The sequence below is a fragment of the Mustela putorius genome, unplaced genomic scaffold (genome assembly GCF_011764305.1).
Source record: "Mustela putorius furo isolate JIRA1106 unplaced genomic scaffold, ASM1176430v1.1 tig00003836_pilon_pilon_pilon, whole genome shotgun sequence".
NCBI classification, from domain to species: domain Eukaryota; kingdom Metazoa; phylum Chordata; class Mammalia; order Carnivora; family Mustelidae; genus Mustela; species Mustela putorius.
Genome location: NW_025421989.1, coordinates 8,871,656 through 8,898,893, shown reverse-complemented (window position 1 = coordinate 8,898,893; position 27,238 = coordinate 8,871,656). Strand labels below are relative to the sequence as shown.

General features: G+C 41.6%; 1 protein-coding gene across 2 annotated transcripts in view; it reads right to left on the bottom strand.

The window, feature by feature from the left end:
- FRMPD4 (FERM and PDZ domain containing 4) overlaps positions 1–27,238 on the bottom strand; it is a 539,182-nt gene that overhangs the window by 175,421 nt on the left and 336,523 nt on the right. For both annotated transcript variants that reach the window (XM_004758833.3, XM_045089289.1), the window contains exon 2: positions 12,825–12,941. In XM_004758833.3, coding sequence (XP_004758890.1) covers positions 12,825–12,941 — 117 coding nt within the window. The remainder of the gene's footprint in view (positions 1–12,824; positions 12,942–27,238) is intronic.

Sequence of the window (27,238 nt, the reverse complement as noted above, 5' to 3'; positions counted from 1 at the left end):
ATTTTTGTCAATACACTTAGTTTTATCAGAGAACTTTATAATTTCATTTGATTTTGCATTAAGGTATAGCATCCTTTCCTCTCATCTTAAAGTTAGACTCTTTTGACCATTTCTTAAAGACCTTCCCTTAGCATGTCTTAATTTCTTCATTTATGAAGGACAGTTTTCCTGGATATATTATTCTTGCTTGAAAATTGTTTTTTATTTCAGTAGTTTGAATATATCGTCTCACTCATTGTAGTCTACAATGTTTTTGCAGAGAAATCCATTCACAACCTTATATAAACTTCCTTGTATGTGATGGGTTGTTTTTCTCTTCCTGTCAAAGATTCTCCCTTTGCTCAACTTTCACAGTCTGATTATCATCTCACTGATTGGGTGTCTTTTTGGATTTATCCTAAATTATGCTATTTGAGTTTAGTTTCTTCAATTACTGTGTATATTTCTTTCCTCAAATTTGGGAAGTTTCCACTGCTACTTGTTCAAATAATGTTTATGCCCAGTTCTGACCCTCTTCTCTCTTTGGCCTTCCCTAAATGGATACAATGTTGATTCGTGTCTCTAAGGCTCTCTTCATGTTTCTTCTTACTATTTTTCTTTTTGCTCCTTTGACTTCACCATTTCAAATGACCGGTCTTCAATTTCACGTGTTCTTTTTTTTTCTTTTCTTTTCTTTTTTCTACCTTATCAACTCTGCTGTAAACTCCTCTAGTGTACCTTTCATTTCAACACCAGCACTTCCACTTGGGGTGTTTTATAATTTAAATATCCTTCTTGAAATTCTCATTTTGTTCATGCATTGTTTTCCTTATTTTGTTTAGTTTCTACCTCTGTTCTCATTTAGCTCAATGAGCTTTTTCATGACTGGTCTCTTGACATGTGAAACAAAGCTATGCACATGGATGCGTATCACATTAGAGTCCACTTCAAGCATTTAATTTTGTTACTTTGCTTGGCCCATGTTTCCTTGTTTCTTACTATGCCACAATTTTTTGCTATTGTTGAGACTTGGCATTGGAGGGGAAAAAAAAATCTCTTCCAGCCTTTATATGCTGGCGTTATTAGAGAAATACTTTACTGATCAGCCCAGACAGAGATCCTAGGACATTTCAAACATTTTCTGAGGATTTTTCTTCTCCAGATTTGTGGGTACGATTTTAGTAATTTTAAATTCAATGGGTAGCTTATTCCTACTTCTTCTCAGAACCCCATGGTCTCTTATTCCTCCTGACACCAGCCATTGGAACTGTAGTTCTAATAAATACCATAGCAATAGCATCTGGTGTCAGTAGCTTCCAAATAATACTTTTAGTCTGATCAGCACTCCATGACAAGTAAGACAGATTACAGTCCCTGAGGGAGCCCCCAAACTAGCTAGAACACCGGGTGCATGATATATGCTCAATTGTTTGTGTCCTGAACATGAATCTTTGGCGTAGGAGGTTATCTTCCTAGTTGCACCATGGTAGGTCACATAGGGGGAGGAACATGGCCAAGGATGTAAGAACACAAGAATTTAACAAACCCAGTTACTGGAATTCTTTCTTTGTCTTACACTGGGTAGGGTACTATTACTTATTAATTTGTCTCTAGAACTCTCACAAAGGTATTTTGCTCCACATAGAAACACAGTGTCTACATGGCAGAGTGAGGTTCTAAAGCTTCTTGGACTGTTATCTTGCTGTTATCCTGCCACTTTGAGTATTTCTTACATCCAAACTATTTTAGAACACTTGTACAGTTATAGAAAACTACATAGTTCCCATTCATCTGGCATTCAGTTTTGACTAATGTTAACATCTTACATTAGCATGGTAAATTTGTCACAACCAGTGAACCAATACTGATACATTATTCATAATTAAAGTTCATATTTCATTCAGGTTCCCTTAGGTTCTACAACTAATGTCATTGATCTGTTTTAGAATGCCATCCAGGAGATTATATCACATTTAGTGCTCCTACCTTCTTGGGCTCCTCTAGATTATGAGTGTTTTACCACTGCATTTAAGTGATATAAACAAAAAAATTCGGTTCATAGTCAAAGCCAAATTTGTTAAGAATTTTCTGTTGCTTGGAACTCACTAGATTACCAAACGATGCTGTTTTCTAGTTCAAACACACTATTTTATAATGATCAATGTGAGGCCAGGCCCACAGTATCCAAATGGTTACCCACCATTACATAACTAGTACTGAGAAGAACTAGGATCTTAGCCCAAGAATTTTTAGTTTTTACCATCCAATTTCTGCCCTTTACATTGTAACTACATTACCCCTGAAATTCACCTTCATTACATCCTGAATTTTGAACAGCCAATAGACAAGCATAATAAGATATGAATTTAATGACAAGGATGTGATGATTTTTCAAGTTCTCAAGGTTTTATTAGGAAATATGTGCTTTATCAATGTGCTCAAATTCTGTTAGTGAAATTCCTAAAGTAGAAAGTTCACAGGCGATCATGTTAAGTCACTGACTTATCGATCATTGTTTTTTCTAACAATTTACTGAATATACTGCTTCAGAAATAGTTCTATTCATGTATCTATTACTTCATCCATCCATCTACTCATATCTACATACACCTAAAGATTTTTATAACAAAGACTTATTAAGCATCTACTATTGCCCAGAAAATATTCCGGGCAGTGATAACCAACACTGATTAATCTCCTGGAGAGGAACAGTCATGAGTTTTCTGGAATTTTTTGGACTGAAATTAAATGGTATCAATATAATGAAATTAATAAATCCATTTAACTTTTTGTAAGATCTAAGTAGAAATGTAGGCTTAATAATGTGGGAAACTGAATTTTAATCACTGAACTAAAGAATAAGAATTAGCTGAGGAGAAAAGAGAAGGAGTGAGTTTGGAGAAAAAGAAGGGGGTGCTATCACAGAAGCCAGGAGAATCACTTAGAACAGAACATCACCAGAAATGAAGTGGGGACTTCTATTTGGGAGCTTTATAAAATTCCCCCATAAAATGAGTAGTATTACTTCAAAACACTATGGACAATTAACTTTTTCAAAGTACAATGGGGCTGTTTCTCTGTAGACCACTGGTGACAACAAGTTGCTATGTAATTTTCACATCCCTAATAATTATTTGCACTTGCATTTGGCATTCCATTGTGACTGGGTTTTATGTTGCTATTGTTGCTCCCCCTTCAACCCCTCCCACAAAGGTGTTAGATGTTGGTGGGAGCAGCTGCATGCCCCGTGATCAGCAGATTCCTCTCCCTCAGTCCCCATCACAAGGGAGGGAGGGGGGAGTCATGATATTCTCACAGTGAAGGTTTTACTTCTCTGTTGACTTTTGATGATGTTAACCCTACAACACTCTTTAGAGGTAGATATTGGTTGTTAGAGCTATGCAACAAGTTCCTGCTGACAGCAGCGCACCACAGAAGTTGGCCTTGCTCACGGTACAACCTAAGAAAACAGACTCTACCGATGTCTATGCTAATTTCCGTCATACATAAAACTAATGGCAACTTCCCATCTCATGGGAGGGTTTTATAACTTTATCAGACAGTGAAACAGAAATACAAGAATGGGGTCAAATGCAAGATACTCCAGAGTAAGGTTTGGAAAACAATTACATCCCATAGGACAAAGGTGGCCCGCAGTTTCTTTTTGTAAATAAAGTTTTATTGGAATACAACCACATCCATTTATTTGCATATTTCCTATAGCTGCATTCATACTACAGTGGCAGAGTTGCCATGATCATTGTCAATTGCTTTGAGTTGTGACCAAGACCACATTACTTCCAAAGCCTAGAATATTTACTGTGTGGCCTCTTACAGAAAAACGTTTGCTGACTTGGCCTACAGAAAAAAAGGCTAAGAGTGGAGGAAGAAAATTATGTACCTTTTGATGAGAAAACCCATCCATAACAAGGCAAAGAGAAGACTTTCTGAGAGAGTCGCGAGCTAAAAGCAACCTGTCCTCTTTCCTAGGCCTTTAAGGAAAATACCACATGAAAAAAATTATAAGAAAGAAATCAGGAGGTGAGATTGGGAGGTGAGGTGTGAAGGCTAATCAGTCTTTAGCATTTATAGCCTTCTAAGAAACAAGAGTGAATGAACAATCCTGTCATATCCTTTGTGACTTGTATTCTTTCCCTATATTGGCCAAAAACATATACCAAAAATGATGACAGAGAAGGAAAGGGCAAGATAGGGCCCTTTCCTTGCAATTTTACTACAGTCAACAGCAAGCCAAAAGTAGGGAGTTTTGGTAGAGTGTGCTCATACCGAGAAGTAAAATAAAAACCGTTAAATTAATTTTATGTACCATTTCGACTTTTGGGGTTGGAATGAAATACGTATAAGTGTATAAGCTATGAAATACAAATTGTGCCATTTCACTGATTCTGCACAGAGGGCGAAGCTCCCATGTTTGCATATAAAGCTCACTTTGCATCATCGAAGGATCATCAGTAATATTCATGCTAATAAATTAAAACTTCTAATTTTAACTTAATGAGAATGGTGACAAAAGGCAAATAAACAATTATGAAATATTGACAGACCACAAAAAGAAGGGAAACCCTGTAGATTTTTAGTGTATTTGTCTTGCTCCTTTTTTTCTTTTTTTTCCTCTTTTTTATCTTGCTCCTTGAGTAAGGGGACACTTATTTTCATTTTGCAATGGGTGCTGACAATTAAGGGGCTGGCCCCGTGCACTGACCAACACCCTTTAAGATCGACTTGTCTGCTTAGAGAGTGTCTCCTAGCCATCACAGCCTGAGCTGTGGCCAACCGCAAGCTCTTGGAGCAGCTGAGCGACACACTCCACGAAAACAATGGAGTGACATGCCTACTCACGACGCAGGCTGATCCGTGTGTCCACTGGCACAAAAGAGCAGTGCCACTTCTCATCAGCTTTGCGAGGGAAGAGACTCCTCTCCAGAAAGTGGCCATTGCCAACAAGGTTTTATTCAGGCTGTGAGAGGCAAGAGAGGACAAGGGCTTGGCAGGGAGCGTGGTCCCCGACCCCTGGGACACCACAGCGAGGCACTGTAGATCCAGCCCTCCTCTCCTTGGTGCGGGGGTGCAGACAGTCACGAAGGGACACCTGCCACAAACGTGATACTGTGTCCTCTTAAGTTCAGTCGATTTATTTGGCAAAAACACCCACACCCGCCAGTTGGCACTTGGCACCGGCCAGAATTTCCTGCCTGTGTCCCAGCCTTAGGCGAGGACATCAAAATTGCTCTCTGCAAGGGTTGGCTCAAGCCAGAAAGAAGGGCTCCAAAGGCCACTCAAAAGAATCGAGAGGTGGTAGCAGCCTCAAGCTACTCTTTCAATTACAGGCTGTGACAGAAACCTGGTCACCCAGGTGCTTCTGCTTTTCACAGTTTGGCTATCCCTGTGATCCTGAATGGCCTTTGTGACCCACTTCGTGTACATCCCTAGAGGGTGCTCAAAAATGAAAAAAAAATGAGAAGAAAGAACCAATCCTGATCACCACCAAACCGGCTGTCCACAGTTCTGCGTGCCATGCGTGTCCCAACTCTTTGTCACTAAGTGGCCCAAGGCAATTCAGGCAATTACCAAACCTTCAGCTCTGTTGGCTTCCTGGACAAAAAAAAAGCCAGGAGAGTTTGAGGGATTGATGCAAGAGAGATGGATCGGTTATGTGACCCTGCCACATTTCGAGAACAAACGCCCAAGATGGGAAGAGCCACTGATACAGGCGAAGACTGGGTCGCATCGCCCTTTCCACCACATGCCAAGTTAGAGCCGGAACGACAGTCGTTTCCAAAGCCTTACTTTTCAAAGGGGCTCCGGCAACTCTGCAGACTCACGTGCTAGCTGGGAGGAGTAATTACCAACTCAGCAGATAGGTGCTTTGTCAGATATGAAAGAAAACAAACCTGTTTCAGTGAAGGGAATAAACAGCCCCCGATGTTCAGCCAGGGAAGCTGGTGCGCTGACAGGACGTAATTACCTTTCATTGCATGTAATGATATTATCACTTTTACTTTGTTCCTCCAATTCCAAAATTATAATATACCTCCCTCGCTTAAGTGGATGCTTGGGTTCCTCGGGAACTCATTTAACTCAACGGCATTTGCTTTTGCCATGAGGCAATTATTTGCATTTGGTGAAGAATTCATCGTGTGTCCTTGGAAGCAGTATGTTTTATTTAAGTGTTCTTCATCACAGAAACCAAAAAACGAGGCACACCGCCTCTTTTCGAACATAATGCCGATTTGTAACTCTTTGAACAGTTAAAAAGTCCCCAAATAATCCATCAACCCAGCTCGAATAAATCTCCTCTATTTCCATCCATGTCACACCTTCCAGTTTCCACAAAGAAACTTTGGTATTTCATTCCCAGAATCAAAGGGTAACCGCCTATGTAATCGCTCAGATCCATTTGTCCTTTGTTGGATGCTGGTTAATAATTTGGATTAATGAAGTAGGAAATGGATGTGCCATTTTGAATATGAAAATAATACAGGGGGTGGTGGGGGCTACCACAGTATCCAAATCCAGCTTTACAACTTTAAATTTTCAGAAAAGGAAAACATTAAAAGAGCTCATGAAATGGAACAAATGAAGGGACTGACCCACAGAATATGAGCCAGACTCTCTTCTGAAATCTTGGGGTAAAAGCAAAGGAAAAAAAAACCCCAAGATTAACCCTCTTGGGGACATATTAGGTAAAGCCAGGGGAACTGCTTGGGGGCTCAAACTTAAGGATGAAGTAAGGATTTGCTGTTTCTATTTCCATGATGACAACAACAAAATGCTATCACAGTGACTTGAAGATTCTGCTTGGGATTAACAAAACGGGGAGGTGGGACCCATACGCTGCTTGCATTTCCTCAGATGATTCTCTCCTGGAGCTAGAGAAGTCAAAAATACCTTTCACACTGACTACGGAACTGACTGGCAGTTGGGAATGGCTAGACTTCTCCCACGATGGGCAATGTCCATCCTGGAGAACAGAGTGGAAGTTTCCACATCTCATTACAAATTTCCACTATTCAGGTTTCAGGATTGAACTCTCTTGCATTCAGAAGATAGTGACTCGGTTTAATTGCCCACCATGGGAATTGCTGGCAGAGTAACAGAACAGTATGTCTGGTCCAATAAGCATGCAGAGCTACTTTTTGTAGGCTTGCAGAAGACGACGATGAAGACGAAGACGAAGAAGAAGGAGGAGAAGGAGCAGAGGAGGAAGAGCAGCAAGCCTTTCAGATGCAGAACTTGAAAATGAGGGCATGTACTTTTGCGATGACCCTCCCGTCTCCTTTCCCACGTGCAATTGCTATCCCCAGACTCCAACTGGGCTGGCTCTTCATTAACAGCGATCTTGCCAACAAGTGCTCTAATATGAATTTTGACCATGTTTTAATTTTCCTTTCAATCTTCAAAAGCCAAAGTTTCAAATTCATGAAGGACATTTCTTCTTTTGTATTAACCCTCCCGACCCGCAAAGTCCAACCAGAGTGTTTTTACTGTTTAACAAAGAAATGGGATATTAGGAACTCGCTGCTCCCTATTCTCTAGAACATGTATTATATGTCTCTAAGGAGGTAAAACAGATCTTGCACAGTTGAGAATGACAGCAGGCCCATCACTTCCACTGTACTCTAAGATCATGGAAAGTAGGAAATTGTCTTACTAATCTTGGTATCTTCAGCATACACTCATGTTCAATAATGTTTGGCGGGTGTATGTTGGGAGGGCCAAGGAGTGCTTTTAAAGGAAGCACATGACCAGACCACCCGGCGGATGGGCCATTTCTAAAGATGCTGAATGGGGAGGGTAAGCCAGGGAAAGGTGGTGGTGAGCGTGTAGGGCTGCGTGGTTGCTGGGATGGTGATTAAGGCTATGGATTGTAGGGGGCATAGCATGCATTAGACTCCAATACAAAGCCAAAACAACTGAGGCTTTATATTCTGATGATGAGGAAGAAATGCTAGTCTGACTACACAGAGGATGTGGCAATGCCCAGTCCTGGGGAGCCTCACCTTCTCCCCAAAAAGTAGATTCCTCAATGTAGCTCACTATCTTCCTGGTCAGTTGTCAAGGTTCAATGAAATCTTTGGTCTCACAAGAATTTTCTGAACTTGCTTTATCTATATCAGATCACATTAGGAGCCAAAAGAGGTGCTATCCATAATTATGTCAGAACGATAATCATAAACCAGGGCAGACAGGGTTATACGCCTCTATCTGCACACATATGATCTATATCATCTATATGCTATATCCATTTGTAACTATATCCACAACTACACGTGTATCTGAATCAAGAGCTCTGTTGATATCTACATTTCTATCTACAACTGTATCTAAGCTTTATGCATCTTGATTCACAACCACACGGACATCTGTTATTTATGGATGCTGTTTAGAGCAAACATTGCAGAGGGCCTCAAACTCGCTATAATTCTTTCTTTCTCTTTCCTTCCATTTCTCCCTTTCTCGCCCCTTTCTTAAAAGGACACTCTTTCCTGAGAGTCATTCCTTCCAGTTCCAGTTTCTCTCTTCCCGTCCAACTCTCTCACTTCCCCTGCTTACATGGTCATAACAGGAAACTGACAAACTCTTCCTCTACATCTCCCATGTTTCATAAACAATATTCACTGTTGCTCAAACACATGTATTTCCTGTTTTTCTGACAATACTAACAAAAGTTGTCCTTTTCTAATGCAGAGTTGGGTGTATTTGACCAGGTACATGTGTAGACATTTGGAAAACCATTTGATGACTCTGAGTCTCACTTTTCTCATCTGGAAATAGGATCAATATTTCATCAATTAAATAAGGGAAAATGCAATGAGGCAGCTGCCAGTCCTCGGGAGGAGAACCTGAAACTATTTCTTGGCTCTACCCAAGATCCAGGGTATGCACTGAATGTGTGTGTTCCTCTAAAATCCATTTGTTCAAACCCTAATCCCCAGAATGATGGTATTTGGAGGTGGGGCTATTGAGGAGAGGGTGGTAATTAGGCCACGAGGGTAAAGCTCGCATGATAAAATTAGGGAACTTCTAAGAAGAGACCTAGAGATATGATCCCTCTCTCTGTGTGTCATGTCAAGGTACAGAGAAAAGACAACCACCTCAAGCCCAGAAGAGGGCCCTCACCAAGAATCCAGGCTTGCTAGCACACTGATGGTTGATTTCTCAGACTTTCCAACTGTTGAGAAATAAAGTTCTGTATTTCAGCCACCCACTCTTTCAGAGTTTATTATAAACCCCCAAAAGACTAAGACAACTAGCCATCAGGATTTTTTACAGTTCCTGACCCTATTTCAAAGTGCAGCAAACACTGATAACCAGTAGTCTACTGTCTATATAATGTTATTTAAGTGTTCATTAATATGTGCGTGATGGCATTAATTTTTTAATCCTATGCATTACCAGCTTTTTTAAAAAATAAAATTTAAGGTATTGATTCCACTCTAAATAATTGGGGATGGGAAAAAGAACACGAAATTTGAACACATTTAACTACCGTGGGCTGTGTTCTGAAGGACTCATCAAGATAGAATTAGCTCATTATTGAGCTAGAAGACTCTAACTTTGAACATGGGAAGCCTGGATCTTCCCATAGCTTCATTAATAACTTGAAAGTAGTTGTACCACCATCAAAACCAATTGTATGATTTGGGATATCATTTGGATCCTATGACAAGATAAAAAAAGAGACATCTAACATCTTTCAAAGAGAATATGTAAAAGAGTAAGAAATTAAATGCAAAGGTGCTAATTACTAGCCACAGCTTAATTTTCAAATTGTTCTTTTAACGTACAAAACTAATGAGCAGAGATATACTCCACACTGCAAACCAGAGGTCGACAGAAACTTGAGTAATTAGAGTATTGCTCTGTAATGGAGGGAACTCAGTAGATAAGGAAAAAACCCCACAGGAATGATTCTCATTTATAAAACCCACTAGGGATAAAGAACAAACACCTCTGAAATCAGGTACTTGTTCTTCACATCTGAAAACAATGAGTCTGAGAGTGCTATGGAAACTTAACTTTTCCAGTTAAAAAAATCCTACAGATTCAGTGGCTCCATAGGTTGAGAGGCCAGCTCTCGATTTCTGTTCATGTCATGATCTTGGCGTTCTGAGATCGAGCCTGGTATTGCTCTGGTCTCAGCAGGGAGTGTGCTTGAGATCCTTTCCCTCCCCCAGCTTGGGCACATAAGCACACGCACCCGTGTGCACGCTCTGTATTTCTCTCTCGAGTACATAAATAAAATCTTAAAAAAAAAAATCATCTTACAGATTGGGAAAAGTGACACTGGTGACATTCGTTTTTAATGTTGCTATTTAGTGATCAGTGCAGGTTTCTCTATGAAGTTGCTGATTTACTCTTAACAGGTTTCAACAGCTGGCAGTAGGCCAGGGTAAATGTTACATTCACATGTGGCCTTGCCCTTAAAAATGTCAAGGACACGAAGTGAAATGCACGTGGCTCAAGTTAGCTGGGATTCTATGACCAACAGGCCCTGGTTTGTGTTTCCATTTAATTAACTGGTTTGGAAAGCACAGGAGCCCAAATCCGATGAGGAAACAGAAAAATCCATTTTCCTTGGAAAAGTCTAAGATATACCTCCATAAATTTATAATCCGAATCTTTTAGAAAGTACATTTCTTTGGCAGAAATTCTTATTGTTTTGAGTCAAAGCATCTAGGCAAGCTCAACTGAGCCAATTACATGAATTCATAATGATGTTACAAAATAGATAGCACAATGTAATCTGACAAAATATCATCTTTTCAGCAATATAAAGCACTTGGGTAAACTATGAAATGAACATCTCAGAGTCTAGGGTATAAGCAGAATTGTTGGTCTTTCTTCCAGTCTTTGTGCTTTCTGGGAGATTCTACTCCCATTGCCAATTCCAGTGCAGTTCCTATGGTAGGGCACCCTCAGGAAAGCCTTGAAGAGCCAAAGGCCACTGCCCACGGGCTCCCTGTAGTGGGTCAGGGTCATGGGCAACTTGAAACTTCCCAGAAGGCCAGGCCCTCAAGAATGAATTGTACTCTGAAGAGAGCTGCTCTCCCCTTCACAGGAAATTCAAGAAAGAGGGGAGACTTGGGCCGCAAAGACTGGAAATCTGACCATAACGTTCATATGTTTCTTGCATAGATTGCCTCCCATAATCACCTGGAGGTGCTGGGCTGTGCAAAGACCAAATTCCCAAAAACAATCGTAAGAAAGATTTTTTATCTTTATAAACATGATCCCCCACCTCACCGTGACCCTGTCTGCTCATAGTCCACAGTCAGATTGACAAGAGCAAAGAAATGCTGCCTGTAGTCTGAAAAATGCTTCTTTTGGCATCCAGTCTCAACTCAATTTTTTCGGTTAGGATCAAACATGCTTACTGATCTAAAATGTATTTTATTTTCTTTTTTTAAGATTTTATTTATTTATTTGAGAGAGAGCATAAGCAGGGGGAGCAGCAGAGGGAGAGAAAGAAGCAGGATCCCTGCTAAGCAGGGAGCCCAACGTGGGGATGGGTCCCAGGACCCTGGCATCACGACCTGAGCTGAAGACAGACGTTTAACCAACTGAGCTACCCAGGTGCCCCTAAAATTTATTTTAAATATTCTCTTACTTAAGAATGCTGCACATAGCTTGTAAAAGAAAGCAGGGTGGGCCCTTGTTTTTTGATAAGTGCAATAGGAAAACTTATCTCATACAATTGAAAAAAAAAAAAAAACCAGAGAACTAGGGCTACTGATTCCTCCAAAATTCTTCGGTGGTTCCCTCCAAAAGGTAAACATAGAATTATCTTATCATCCAGTGAGTACAATGCTAGGATATATCCACAAGAATTACAAGCAGGGACCTATACAGATACTTAGGAAGCACTAGCCACAGCAGCATTATTCCTAAGATCCAAAAAGTGCAGACGACCCACTTTTCCAATGACAGAAGAATGGTTAAACACACAAGGTTATCTGTAAAATGGATTATGTACAATGGAACATTATTCAGCCCTGAAAAGGAACAAAACAGTTATATATTCTATGCCATGGAAGAAACATTGAGGACATTACACTAAGTGAAACGAGCTATACACAGAAAAACAAATACTTCATGATTTCACTTATACAAGATATCTACAATAGGCAGATTCATAGAGAAAGAAAGTAAAATAGAGCTTACCAGAGGGAGGAGGGGGAATGGGAAGTTATTTTTTAATGAGTACAGAGTTTCTGTTGGGCATTATGATGATAAAGTTCTAGAAATGGACAGTGGCTAATGGTTGTACGATGTTCTGAATGTATTTAAATGTCACAGAATTGTACACCCCAGAAAGTTAAAATTAAACAAAATTTACCTTTATGCTATATACATTTTAACACATTAAAAAAAAAAAAGCAAAAAAAAAAAAGTCCAAAATCTTAGGCAGTGTCAGCGAGAGGAACGCATATAATTCTGTTAGCTCATGTTTTTTATTACGAATAACCCAGTAACATTTCTATCTTGACCAATTCTACAAAGCAATGGAAATTGTTCAACTTTAGTTCTAGCCTCAGACAGTGGGTACCACTGGCCTTGGATATACTAAAGAACACTTTCGCTCTTTCTCAGAATGACCTTACTATCCCTAGAATTATCAGCCTAACAGGGCAGATCACCAACTATGAAGCAACTGCAAGTCACAAGACATAGAAGACAGAGAAGATTAAGCAGCTCAACTGATGGCCTCCAAATGTCTATGAGTCCCAAATGGAGGCACGCTAATTCTGAGTCAAGGCTGGAAGTAGAGACAAAGAACAGGTAGAAGATTCCACACAGTTCAAGCCATCAGTTCTACCTACTTGATGAAGCAGTCTCGGCCATCCCGGTTCGCGGTCATCTCCCATCCATAGGGTGGCACCTGGTTCAAGCCCCAGGTGCCCGAGGGAGGTGGCCAGCCAGAAGACTTCGTCCTGTGGCTGGGAAAAGAAAAAAAAGAGAGAGAGAGAGAGAGAGAGAGAGAAAGAAAAGCATCATTACACCTGACTCCTAAACATTTCTTCTTAGAAAAACACCAGAAGGAGCATGGGATTTGCTCCTCTCAACTGTGGGCTACATGCTCAGCTGATTAAATGAATAAATACAATGAATGATTTTACAGTAGGTACTACGCTCATTAGTTCTCCTTATACTATCTTCCTTCCTGAGGTAAGGACATATATTCCTTTACACATATTCCATTTTACAGATGAGGAAACAACAAATGGCTCAGAAAGATTAAGTAACATTGTTCAGGACACGTTATCCATTTTAAACAAAATTTTTGCATACATTTTGCAATGGCATCATTGCACTACACTTCCTGACCCCAGACATCAGGAAGTGTGGCAGATAGATATTGCATGCCATAACAACACATATATGTAAACATTGTTTTTATGGATATGAAGCAAATAATTGGAAGCTACAATTCCCTGGCCTCCCCTGACCCAAGCATAACATTTCCACTTATATTATCCACATTCCTGTCAAAGTGAGCTATAGCCCAGAGACAAACTCTCCATTTAAGTTGCAGAGACAATCTACACATTTGCTTTTACACTTGCAATTCAAACCCTGAATCTCAATCATCAGCAAAAGGGAAGGGTAGGCTATGGAGAACTTTCTAGAAGCCGGCCCTCCCAAGAGCAAGAGGAGAGGTGAAGTAATTGCACGTGACAAGCCACTGGGACAGGCAGGGCGGCACAGTCACTATCTCCAACCAGATACTAAGCCCACGTTCTGGAGCGTGGCTGAGTCCTGGCCACTCCTCTCCACCAAGGACCTCCAGAACTTCCACCTTCTGCTCAACAACACTGAAAATTGCTTCAGAGCAAAATCACAAGAGGAAATACCAAGTGCCGTTTTTGGATCAGCCAACATCCTTCACTGTTTGGTCTACCCACACCACGTGAATTTCTGGATGGCCTTGGAGATCTTCCAGGCACTTGCAGATTGCAAACTGGGGTCCAAACGACGTGGCGGGGGTTGGGGAAGCAGGACTCACATTTAGGGGGCCTCGTGCTCAGCATCTGAGTAGAGCACCAGGGAGCCTCTGACAGGGCCCCAGGGACCACACGCACAAGGTGTACAACTCTGTGTGGGCAGCCGTCCAAAGCCAGCAGCACTCCCCCTCCTCCGCAGCAAGCATCCAAGGACAGGGTGTCACCGTTTCTGAAAGGAGGCACCTCTGAATCCCCCAGAATACAGGGCAGCTCACCCCCACCTCACAGCCAATGCACACATCTGATCAGAACCCAACCCTTCCAGGCAGGTGAAACAAGCCCATCTCTAGGACAACTTCTAGACGGGAAGGATCTCACAACATTTAAACCACCTCTGCTGCTGTTTTTTAAACTTCCTTGCAGGTTTCCCACATCCTTCATGAAATGTGGTGAGCAAAGGTCACAAATCTAAAGCAGGGCTGGCGGATTTAAAATCCCACCACGGGAGCCTTTCTTGCCCCTAGACTATTAAAATACAAGACAAGGGCAACAGTTTCTGTTCCTCTTCTTCGCACGAAAGTCAGCAGGGGCAGTTTCCTCTTAGGTTTTATAAGAATGGGCTGCTTCCCTACAGTTGGAGAACCCTTCAACTTGCCATCCTGTGGAAAAAAAAAAAATAAACACCAATTTCTCCCAAGTAGTAGAGAATACATGTGGAGAGCTTCCTAAGACTGGACCAAGGACACAAGCCCTTAGGCAAGTGAACAGAGCATATCCTGCTATTAAAAAGTGTTCCAAAAGCAACAGTACGGTAAGAAGTAACACAAGGAATACTTGAGCAAGACTATTTTTGTAGAGAATGCAACTGTTTACACTAGATGACTAAATGAGGGCCTGCATCAGAACGTTAATCATTACCAGAGAAGGCTACCTTACTGAAAACAGACTCTCTCTTCTTTTCAGTATTTCTCTCTTTCATCGGCCACAGCCACCAATGTCTAAATCACTAAAAGAAAGACACGGGCTTCCTAATGTAACTGCCATGTAAAATATGGTATCAGTAGGCCTGAATTTTGTTATAAAGTACATTCTGTCCTGTACTGTATGTTCTGAAAGCAGAAAAAAGCACTTCATGATGATGTTTTACAGTAAAGACTTTTGTCATGAAACACCCAGTGAAGTGCAAATACTAGACACGTTTACAAATGTTAATTTAATACTTCCCTTCCAGGACATTGTTTGATATAAAAAACTGAATAATTAAAATCAGTTATGTCTGTATGTCTGTTAATGTGTTGTCATATGTGAGTTGGAAAGGAATGAATGCAATTTAGCAAATTAAAATGCTCAAAGAACAAAAGAATAACACCCTAAATATCTAAACCTAAGAGTCTTAAGACTCAAGGACAAGGGTCATAACTGTGGAAGGATTTGGTTCCTGCTTCTATGAGTGGGATTGCTGGAGGTCCACCCAACAATATGTGGCCGTATAAGCTGATTGTTTGGTCTCCCTTTTTCTAGGCACCTCCGTTCCTGGCTCTATCCTCTGTGTCTTCACCAAACCCTCTAAATTGGCCCATCCCAGAACTACTGGGAGACACAGTCTTTAACACCAGGAATACAACAGTTCGCATCTTACAGAGTGTAGATGGGGCCAGTGCTTGTAAAAGTAGAGATCACTTAACTGATGTGTACCAGAGGCCTCTCTGATTTAGATATTCTACCTCTGCTGACAAGAGTTCTGTGCCCAACTCCTCATGTTTGGAAAAAATGCTGACTCTGGGTCCCAGTGTGAGATGCGCACCCTTTATATCCCACAATCTCTCAAAGAGTCCATTCAGAGTTCCTAGGCAGTCTTCCCGAGCACTGACACCTTTGGTATTTCTCCTCTTTGAAAGAGGACTTACTTTTCTTTCTTTCTTTCTTTTTTAAAGATTTATTTATTTATTTATTTACTTGACAGACAGAGATCACTAGTAGGCAGAGGCAGGCAGAGAGAGAGGGGGAAGCAGGCTCCCTGCTGAGCAGAGAGCCTGATGTGGGGCTCCATCCTAGGACCCTGAGATCATGACCTGAGCCGAAGGCAGAGGCTTTAACCCACTGAGCCACCCAGGCGCCCCAGGTCTTACTTTTCTCGTCCAAGTTCCTATTAGTCTCTGAGTTGCTCTGACAACTTCCATGGAGAACAAAGACTATTCCGTAAGTAGGAACCTGCAAAGCTGCTCAGGAGCCAGCAGGACTGAGGATGGTAAGCAGGCTGGCGCCACTGAGATCATTTCTAGAATGTTCTCCAGCCTAGAGTTGCCAGATTTGCCAAATGTAAATATAGGACATCAAGTTCAATGTGAATTTCATATAAACAACATTTTTTTTTTTTTGCATCAGAAGATATCACATAATATGCGGGCATTACATGTACTAAAAAATGCATTCATCATTTATATGAATTTCAAATTTGACAAGACATCCTGTGTTTTATTTGCAAACTCAACATTAGCACCTTAAATAATTGAATACTCAGATTCTCTTCCACCAATCAAAAAGGCAGCTTTCCTACAGAACTAAAATATCATAGCCCAGAATTCTTAAGACTTACCCTCACCTAATCGTGGGACCAAATACTACTCTCACAGAGTCTATGATGTGATAAGGAGCACCCTCAGCTCCCGGACTAGCTTCAAACCAAAGTATACCCTCCAAACATATCTGTGGGAATAACAGGGGGATTACAAGCAGTCATGAGCTAGGCGTTGATCTATTTCTCAGATTTAGCTGCAAGAATCACCTCACATTGTTCGATAACTATAAAGATAACTAGACCCTAGAAATTATGATTTAGCAGGTCTGGCTTAGAACTAGGAATCTATGAGTGAGAGAATGAGGGTGTGTGTGCTGAAACCAGCAATTCACATAATTCTCTTTTGAACAGGATTGCTAGATTTACCAGTCCAAATGAAACAAAAGAAAACAAGAATGCCCATGTCAACTGAATTTCCAATACACGGTGAATAATTTTTAGTGTAAGGGTGACCCATACAATATTGGGAAATACTGATTTAAAAAAACCATCCCGATTCAACCGGACATCCTATATTTTATACAGGGGCTATGGGGTTTGGAGAACACTAGTCCATGGTCATGTGGCAACCCAACAGCATTAGAATCTACTGGGTTGTTGGCATGACGTGAAATCTGCATTTTATCAAGATCCCCAAGTGATTTCTAAATGCATTCAAGTTTTCTAACCACAGCCCAAATGGGTGATTCCCAACGTGAAGCCTTGCAGCAGGTTGGAATCCCGTGATGAAACTTGTTAAGTCCAACTGCCCAGGATGGAGGCCAAGCCACTGGAGTCCTATTCCCGGAGGGTGAAGCCTAGGCATTGGTATTTCACCCCAAGATGGCCAGTCACTGGTCAAAGTCATTTTATATTTGTTTTTGAGCTGATTGAATCACAGCAGTATGGTGTGGCAGCTCAAGAGCCTGTTCTCTAAGTGTGGCCCCGGGGACAGCAGGGGCGCCACCAAGGCGTACGTATTACCCCAGACCTACCAAAACACAAAACACTCAGTGACAGAGCTGACCAAGCAATTTCTGTTTAAAAGGCCCGCAGGCAAGGCTGGGGCCCACTCAGCTTCGCTAACCACTGAGAATCAGACTCCCTTTAATCCAGGCGCTGCCGATTCTTTTCCACAATCTTCAACAAGTTCCTCAACCTCTAACCCCCTTGGTCCCAGCGACTCCTCTATAAACGCTGCTAAGAGGACCAGGGCCTCGTAACAATATTAAATTAGTTCTGGAGGTCATTTCATACCATCTGTGCTAAAAAGTCTCTGCTAAATAAATCTCAGCTGAACGCGGGAGACAATAAGGCATCTGGGGGTAAGGCAGGAATAGGTGGCTCTACTCGTTCTCAAAGTGTTAGAAGTGTTAGAAGGGTGAATGTCTCGGGCCTCTATTCCTTTCCCGACGGGCAAGGGCAGGGTGATAAGGGGCTGAATCAAGCCAGGTTATACCTTCTTCCCAGGTCACAAGTTGAGTTCAGCTGTTCCGAAGGCAGAGGAAAAGATCAGAAAATTGGGCCCGGGAACCAGTAACCCCAGCTGTGTGTGTGATCCCCGGTAGAGAGGCCAATTTCCACGGTTCCCAGGCCCCACCTTGAGACTGCCTGCGACCGACCGCAGGCTCCGTCACTGCAGCCCGAAATCACGGTCGTGCGAACCACTTTCAAACACTTAGCTCAGCCTTCAAAATAGCGACCTACATTGCCAGGGCTATTTCAGTCATTCCAGAAATTCCCGGCCGCTTGGCTGAACTGCTTTGCAATGCTGTGCTTTCTCACATCTATTGTTTGCAACAGATCGAAGAGGGCCTGGACAGAAAAGATCTTCAGACACTAGATGAAGCGAGAGCAGCCAGGAAGTGGAGGGGTAGAGCTGCGGCACTAGCGGTACTGGGACCCAAGGTGGAAGCCACGCCCTGTTTCCACCCGTGGGCCCGCCTCTAAGTCCGGGACCCAATCCGGAGGCCAATCTACCCGGGAGAAGGCGGGCTCTTAGAAACCAGGGGCAGGCCAGTACAGTGACCTTGGGGGCTAAAAACACAACTCAGGAGGAGAGAAGGGGATTATCCCCAGGTGAAGGACCGTGAGTGCGGTCTGGTTCCACAATCCTGAACAAACACATTCAAATGCTGTCCCAAACGAGCTTTGTGACCCCAAATTCTAAACACGCCCTATTTAATTTTCATCACCTGTAAGAATGACTTAGTCTGTCTCAGTGGTTCTCACCTGCGGGGTGGAGGGTGGGGGTTGCTACCAGGAAGATACTGGTTTTGGAGACCAGTGAGGTGGTCCCAAAGGGGGAGAGGGGAGACACTTGAGGCACTTAGTGCGTACAAGGCATGGATGCTGCCACACATCTCCGGGGACACAAGTTACCCCCAACACAGAGACAGAATGACATCAGGGCCCCTGCTCAGCACCTAAAGCTGTCCCGAGAAAGAAACAGAAGGAAGAATACATGGTTCTGACCACTTTCCTTGATGGAGACTTGGGGTTCAAAACATTTTGGTTGAAAACAAATATACAAGACACCCCGCAATTTCTCAAAGTTTCCACTGAAACCTGAATTCAGATAAGCAGAATCGATCTTTCCATCACAATGCAAAAGTTCGAAACCCAGGTTTGCCACTGAAACCTTCAAACTTTACTCAAATGATTTGGGTAAATCATTTGGCCTCTCGGGGTTTTAGTCCTATGGGTAAAAATAAAAACACCAACATCTGCTCTCAGGGATGTTCTTCAGATAAATAATACGTGCCAAGAACCAAGGTCCAGTGTTTGACTCACTGAGAACAGTCTCATCAAATGCTCTTGTGTTAGAAGTGGTTATCATCGTAATGAAGGTAATTTTAGTATTTGACCTCATAGATTAAACACCACTTCTACATACAGAATTTCTTTTGGTCAAAGTCAGCTTCATCATGGAACAAAATGCTAAAGCATTCATTGTTTTGTTTTAAATATGCAGAAATGGAACTCAGAGAGAAAGTATAATTTACCCCTTAGCTAATGGAGGTACCATATTGGCCTCACTGGAGGGAAACAAGGGCAGCCATGGACTTGGACTAGAGACCACATGTTGTGGCAGGCACTGTGTGTTTCACGGATTGTACCAGGGATGGAAATGGTGGGGAAGAAGTTAAAGCCTCTGAAAAATCTCCCCATGCACACATCCTACTGCTGCGACACAGCTAGTTAGGAGAATGTCCAAAACAAATCCACGGCCTCCGACTCTAAATTCCTCTTACTTACACAGCATCATGATGAAGTGTGACTTCAACATATAGGTTTATTTAGATACCTGATAATATTTTGGACGACTAACCAGAATTAACGTGCATCATTTGAGAACTGGTACTGAGAAAGGAGCTCTTATATGCATTTCAGATATGGTAAAACCTAAGCCACGTCTCTTCAGTTGCTCATCTCGGACATACAATGCACTTAAAAATCCAACCAAATCCAATTCTTCCCCAGAATTTGACCATCCTTATCTCTTTGGACTCACAGAGATTATTTTCAGAATACCCCAAGGTTATATAGTGTTACAGATGATGCTACAAAATGTAAAACATGTTCTCATTTGCATTGCTCTAAGTGGTGACAGGATTACAGTATCCAAAATTCTGCAAGAATGCCTAAGGTCACACAATATACAAGTGGGTGATATATAAAGTATCTGGTAGGTTGAATGGCCTTTTGATTTAAGGTAAAGGAATTAGAGAGGGATTGAGACAAATAAATAAAGAATGCTTTCAAGGGCACCTGGGTGGCTCAGTGGTTGAAGCATCTTGATTTCGGCTCAGGGTCCTGGGATCAGTTCCCAGGTTATGTTCCTCACTCAGTGAGTTTTCTTGAGATTCTTTCTCTCCCTCTTCTTTGTCTGTCAACCCCGCTAGTGTGCTCTCTCTCAATCTCTCTATAAAATAAATCAATAAATCTTAAACAAAACAAAACATAAAGGAATGTTCTGGATAAATTGAAAAAGCTCCATGATTAGTGGCAGTCTTGTTTCTATGTTGACCACCTTGCTGAGCCTCAACTGGATGAGAAGGGTTCCATTGCTACAAAGTTTCGGGTCTCCAGGGATCAGGGAGGAATTGACTGGCTAAGTCTTTTGGCTCCAGTAAAATCATGCTATTGACACAAAGACACATCTTAAATCAGCTGCATTATGTTGTCTCAGAATATAACTCTCTGCCTTCAATTCAGCTGTAGTCACAGTATGTCAATCTCACTCACGAAGCAACAGCTTTCTAGCCAACTACCCTTTATTAGACACATCAAGGTCAAGTGCATGTGCAGAAAGCTTGATTGGAGAGAAGAATAATATCAAAGCCATAGACAGAAGTAAAAACCACCCAACCAATTATTTGTAAGATTTCACTTCTCTTTTAACAGGAAATACAAAAAAGTACAGTAAAAAGGGAATCACAGTTAGTTAAAAAACTCATTTGAATATTACTGACATACTGCACAAATGCAAACGGTATATACATTCCAAAGTCATTAGACTCAAACAAAAATGTATGATTAATCAAGAGTTTAAAAAGACATCTGGGGGCACCTGGGTGGCTCAGTGGGTTAAGCCTCTGCCTTCGGCTCAGGTCATGGTCCCAGGGTCCTGGGATCGAGCCCCACATCAGGCTCTCTGCTCAGTGGGGAGCCTGCTCCCCCCCCCTTCTCTGCCTGCCTCTCTGCCTACTTGTGATCTCTCTCTCTCTCTTTCTCTCTCTCTCTGTTAAATAAATAAATAAAGTCTTTAAAAGAAAAAGATATCTGGGTATAATTTTAATAACCAAATTGAAAGATTTTTCTGGCTGTCATTTGCTTCCCATACCAAGAGTCCTGAAACGTACACAGTGCCGGCCATTTGTGACAAATGAAGTTTTGCCTTAAACTGAACTTTTGTTTTTTGCAAAGTGCATTTGTACGTATTAGCTGGCTGAACTCTCTAATTCTGTGAATGGAGAAGGACAATTATGATTAGCCCTGTAGTATACAAAATAAAATAAGAGACTAGACACGGTAGCCAAGGATTCCCAGAAAGGCAATACAGAGCTCTACATCCGAACATTCACCCAACCAAGGGTGCATCCACCTTAGCTGGAAAGCTGTTGAACTACTCCAGGGTTCAGAATCCTGTCTCCCAGGTAACCACATGATGTCAACTTGGTATGCTAAGCTGGGCACACACCTGTGACAAGGGTCTTCTTCACCCTTATACTCTATTATTCACAATAGTATCTAGCACATAAGTGATAGTCAGTGTGAATTGAATTAATAGAGGAAACCAAGGTACAAGATGCTAGTCACTCAGAATCATGGGCATTAAAACTGTGGCTTCCTGCCTTTGGACATTTAACAGTCTGTGAGAGGAAGAGGGCGAGATAATGAGATTAATAAATGCTATTCGGCAGGAACCACTCCAGGAACTTTCACAGGTTATTTCTTTTTAAATCTCATGATAGGTGAGAAGGGGAGCCTGGTTGCCACCGTGGTGGCTAATCCAACAATGGATACCATTCAGCCAAAAACCCAAATGGTACCTGAAGACTGACTGCTGTAAGATTTACAATTCAATGAGCAAAACTGGTTACAAGAGGAGTGACCGCAGCATGACTGACTATGTAAAAGGAAAAGGCTATGTACGCAGGCATAACAAAGCCGTATGAGGGAGGGATCCAAAGTCACTGTCCATCAGTTGTGGGATCGAGGTGGGGTTTTTTTTTTGGGGGGGGGTGGTTTTCAGTGTGATTTTTGTCTTTCCTTATATCCTATGAGAAAAATGTATTACTTTTGTAAATAAATTTTTATTTTAAACAGAAGAAACGGATAGGATTCCGTATGGATTTCTGGTGGATTCACTGAAGAAACTGTCCAAAGGCTGTACTGAAAATCTGAAAACAAGGTGTCAAAGAGGCTGTAAGGAAATACGCATTATAATGTACTGTTCAGAGTTCATTTCAACAGTCCCCTATGGAGAACAATCTAGCAGTTTCTATCCAAATGGCAAATGTGGATACCCTCTGAGACCCAACTGGTATGAGATGGATTAAATAAACGACGACACAAACACGCAGTAAGATAGCAGGCACCTATAAAAAAGGACTGCAGATCTGCTTTGTTTACAGATTTATGAAGACCCTAAAGTGGAAAAAAAAAAACCCACACATGATAAAGCAATGTGGACAGCCATCTACCATTTCATGACTATCAGGAAGTAAAAAACTCCACAAAAGACAAACCCATAGAATCTAGATTTAGACAGAGCAACGACATTGAACATTGGATCGAAAACTTAGCCGGTTCCTTTTCCTTCCCGAAACATCAGCATTATCTTCTGAAAGCTAAGGCTAATACGAACCAGCTTGCCAGGACTATTGTGAGGAATGCAATGATTAATTGTAAAAATGAAATACTATCGGTATAGCTTGTACATAGTAATGCAAAAACTAGTATTGATCGAGTGAGTACACAGTCAGTAGATGCCACAGGCTGTCCAAGGGGTGGCAATGCATCAGTGAACAAAAGAGATGCTGAAAATAAGACTCATGAACACAGGAAATAAACACCCCCATCATCTGAACCAACCCCCCCCTTTTTTTTTTGGTAACCTAGCATCACACTCACTTTACACATGCTTCTAATGCGATGGCCTCTGGCTAAAACACACTTCTTCCTCCATTCCAAACCCTCCTACCTCTACATAATTGTAAAACTTGACCCATGCTCCAAAACTCATTGCAAATGCGACAACGTGCTTAAAGGAGTCCCTGAACAGCCCTACTCTAAAATGATTACCTCACTTGCCCACAATGTTTGGAAATGACGGATTGCACTATGGAGGTAGCATCTACGTTATGTAATTAACAATAACTCTGTGAGGACGTGTCTTCCTAGATTATAAGATCCTGAGAGTTCATACAATTTAAAAAAATCAAATATTTGCATGTTCATATACTTAGGGCAGCTTGAAATCGGCTCATTTGCCTTGCTGCCTTGAATGGGAATTATCTCTTGTTTATCTGTTATACTGCAGAGCCAGTTCTGACTTTCAGAAGGTCGGGGGGTGAATCTCCTTCATCTTTCTATCCCTGGAATTCACACAGAACTTGGCAATGATAGCTGCGTGATACGTACTGTGTGTTCAATGAGCTGATACAGAAACTGTCTTGCTATGGTTGGTTTAGTAAGGGCCTCGAAATTGTACAGTAATGGGAATTTTAGCTATTGCTTTTGGAGGGGAGATCTAAACACATGAAAACAGGAACCTAACTTCTTCAAATTGCCTTCTATTGTCGAATGGCCAGGTAGATGTATCTGTGCTTGATGAGAACGTACAGACAGGGGATTCATGGAACTCCTAGGCCAACAGCGCTCACCTCTCTGATCAGCAATAGGCACCAAGCCCGGGATCCAAATCCACGACCTCTCCTTACATAAGTATTCAGTGCATAAACTGGCACATGGAAACCATTTTATAACAGGATTTCTTGAAATAAATGAATGAATGAATAGCAGTCAACTCTGTAGCATCTTCCAAAATGAGCACAGTGATGGTGCCTGCTTGGGTCCAGGATTACAAGCAATGGACGCTACAGCCAGGAAGAGAACGCCATATAATCAACAGCATCCTCCTACCTTGGGATTCTGGAAAGACTCATGTTTTCTTATAAAGATAACATTGCAACTCAGAGGACCCAAAGGGATTAAATATAAACTTAATGATGTTAAATTATCAAGCCTTGATGAGTTTCATTGATATAAGCTTGTTTCTTGATCTTTATCAGATCAAGGATCCCGAGGTAGGAAATGGCTCTTCATTGGTGGTGAGCTCATAGCCACAACAATGACTATATCCCTGACTGACCATTCTGAGAAAGTTCGATCACACAGAAAAGTTGGAAGAGTACACCAACCATCCATTTGGCAATCTTCTAGAGCAGTAGTTCTCAACGAGAGATGATTTTGCCCCCCAGTGGACATTTGACAACATCTAGAGACATTTTTGTCACAACAACTGGGGGTGGTAGAATGCTACTGGCATCTAGTGGGTAGAGACCGTGGATGCTGTTAGAGTGCCCAGGACAGGCCCACAGCAAGGAACAACTGGATCCCAAATGACAGTAGTATGGAGGCTGAGAGACACTGACCAAGGTTTACCAATGATTTCTAGTTGGCAACGTTTTCCAATTTCTTCTCTCTCTCTCTTTCCGAATTTGAAGTATCTATTTCAGTCATCTGATACGTACTAATAGCTGTTATGTTCTAAGGGACATGAGGACACTTTCCCCGAAAATTGTACAGAATCTATCACTTAAGAAAAAAAAAATACTCCTATATAATCACAATATCATATCAGAGTAAAATTTAATATTTATACAATATTGCATAGAATCCATATCTAAATTTCCCCCAAGGATACAACTACTTTTAAGGGTTTTTTTGGGTGTGATTCAGTATCCAAACAAGCTCTATGTGCCTTGCATTTAGTCATGCTGTCTCTTTATTAAACACTCATTTAAGGAGGCAAAGTAATCATAAAAATGAGGCAAGGAAGTATGGTGCCACCTCAACCCCGCCCCCAAGACACAATGATGACCAATATTTGTAAATGACACGGCAGACTCTATAAATGGGACTCCTAGGGTTCGCAAAGTGCCTAGCAATTCTAGTTGCCCAGGGCTAACACACAAGTTGTTAGAAGCTATCTCGCAACACCCTGATACTAGTGGGAGTTTGGGACAAGGTCGAAAGGGCCCCAAAGAATCCTAAAATTTCTCAAAAGCAGAATTCAAGATGACAACATAATGTATCAACTTGTGAACAAACAGCAGGCAAGACCGCACGTTTCCAATGATTTATAATGAGGAAACCGAACAAGTACCAGAGGCCCCGATATTTTGCAAGGCAAGAAAGGCATATAGAAAAGAGAGGCAACAGCAGCCAGAAGAGCGGTCTGAAATCAGACAACTTTCTGCCTCAACAAGAAGGCCCTCACAGACGTCTTCATGCGCAACGAGCCCAGTGCACGGGAAGACCAGGCTGCTTCCATTTTCTGAGGACTGCGGGCACTTCGCCATCCCTCTTGTCCCTCCTCTTCCATTCAAGGATCTGAGATGAAAAAATAATCTTTCCGAAGGACAATGAAGAGTTTGGTTTACCTGATGACTTGGGGAGAGACTTGTCGATCTGGATTACCAGAAAATTCAGAGTGGAAACATGCGGCCTAAGATGAGCTAAACCTCTACACATAGAGGGAATTCCAGACAGTCAATGACCATCCATTGTATCCGCTCTTTTGTGCAAGGTTCTGGTCCCCTGTGTGTAAAATATAGCAACCCTTTAATACGCAGTTCCTACTCTCTGGGTTAAAGGTAGAGTCTAAATAACTGTTTTCTGTTTCCGGCAGGTAGTGCCCTTATGACACTAAATTGATTCCCTCAATCATTTAAAACATTTCATTGCGGAATTTCAAGGCACTTGTTGTATGGGACTCTGGCACTGTGATAAGCAGATAGGATGCCTGCCCTCTTGGAACTGATAACACTGCCAACCTAGACAAGCAGGAGAACATCTCACCCAACTTCCTCAGGGTACAAGCTCTGGATTGCTCCATGCCCACTAAACATTCAGTGAAACTTGGCAGGAAGGAGTGCCAGGCTAGGGAATTCAATCATCAGGGGACAAGCAACTCTTCCTTATGCCCCTCGATCGGCCCACAGGACAACTATTTCACCCATACTGAAAATTAAATAAAATTTTCCTCCTTCGTCTAAGGTTAGTCCTCTTCTCTCGCTTGTAATATGGAAGCTGAAAATGCTCTGAGGACCCACCAAATGCACTGTCATAGAACTTGACAGTGATGATAAAATAAATAAAACCCAACATCGACAAAATCTACCAAATGGCCTAAGGTAATTTTCCAAGGTGTTGTTAAAAACGCTTCTGCAAAGATTCATCATTTTGAGAGGCCGATTCATGTTCACATTTGACTTTTTAATAGATGACTCATAAGCTAATATCGCTACTCACCAAGCTTAGCCAAATCCAATTGGCTTCCCATTAAATGTCCTCATGAACTGTATATGAAAACTTCAAACATTTCCCAAGTTAGTTAGTGAAAGTTATATTTTCATTGTTGGTTGAGGATACCCTGTATCTTCATGTTTACAGATAATCATATAAAGTATTTGCTCTTTTTTTTTTTTAAAGATTTTATTTATTTATTTGACAGACAGAGATCACAAGTAGACAGAGAGGCAGGCTGAAAGAGAGAGAGGAAGAAGCAGGAACCCTGCCTAGCAGAGAGCCCGAGGTGGGGCTCGATCCCAGGACCCTGGGATCATGACCTGAGCCGAAGGCAGCAGCTTAACCCACTGAGCCACCCAGGTGCCCCAAAGTATTTGCTCTTAACGACTGTAGTTTTCTTAACCTTCTTAGTCTCGCTTTAGGACTTTCAGCATGGTACGTTAAAAGTAGATCCGTTAGCTAAGCAATCTCCCATTCCACTGAAGTTTTTCAAAAATTTCTTGGTAAGGTAATAAAGTATTATTTAAAAATTATCCTCACTTTGAAATAAAAAGGAAGAGATCACTAAAAAGAAGAAAGCGGAGAGACAATGGCAGGAACTGATAGGACTGTATGTGTACCTTTTGTGAACTCAAAGTAAGAAAGAATATAAATGGAAGACTAATAGCCAGGAAGGCCAGAAATTTCCATACAG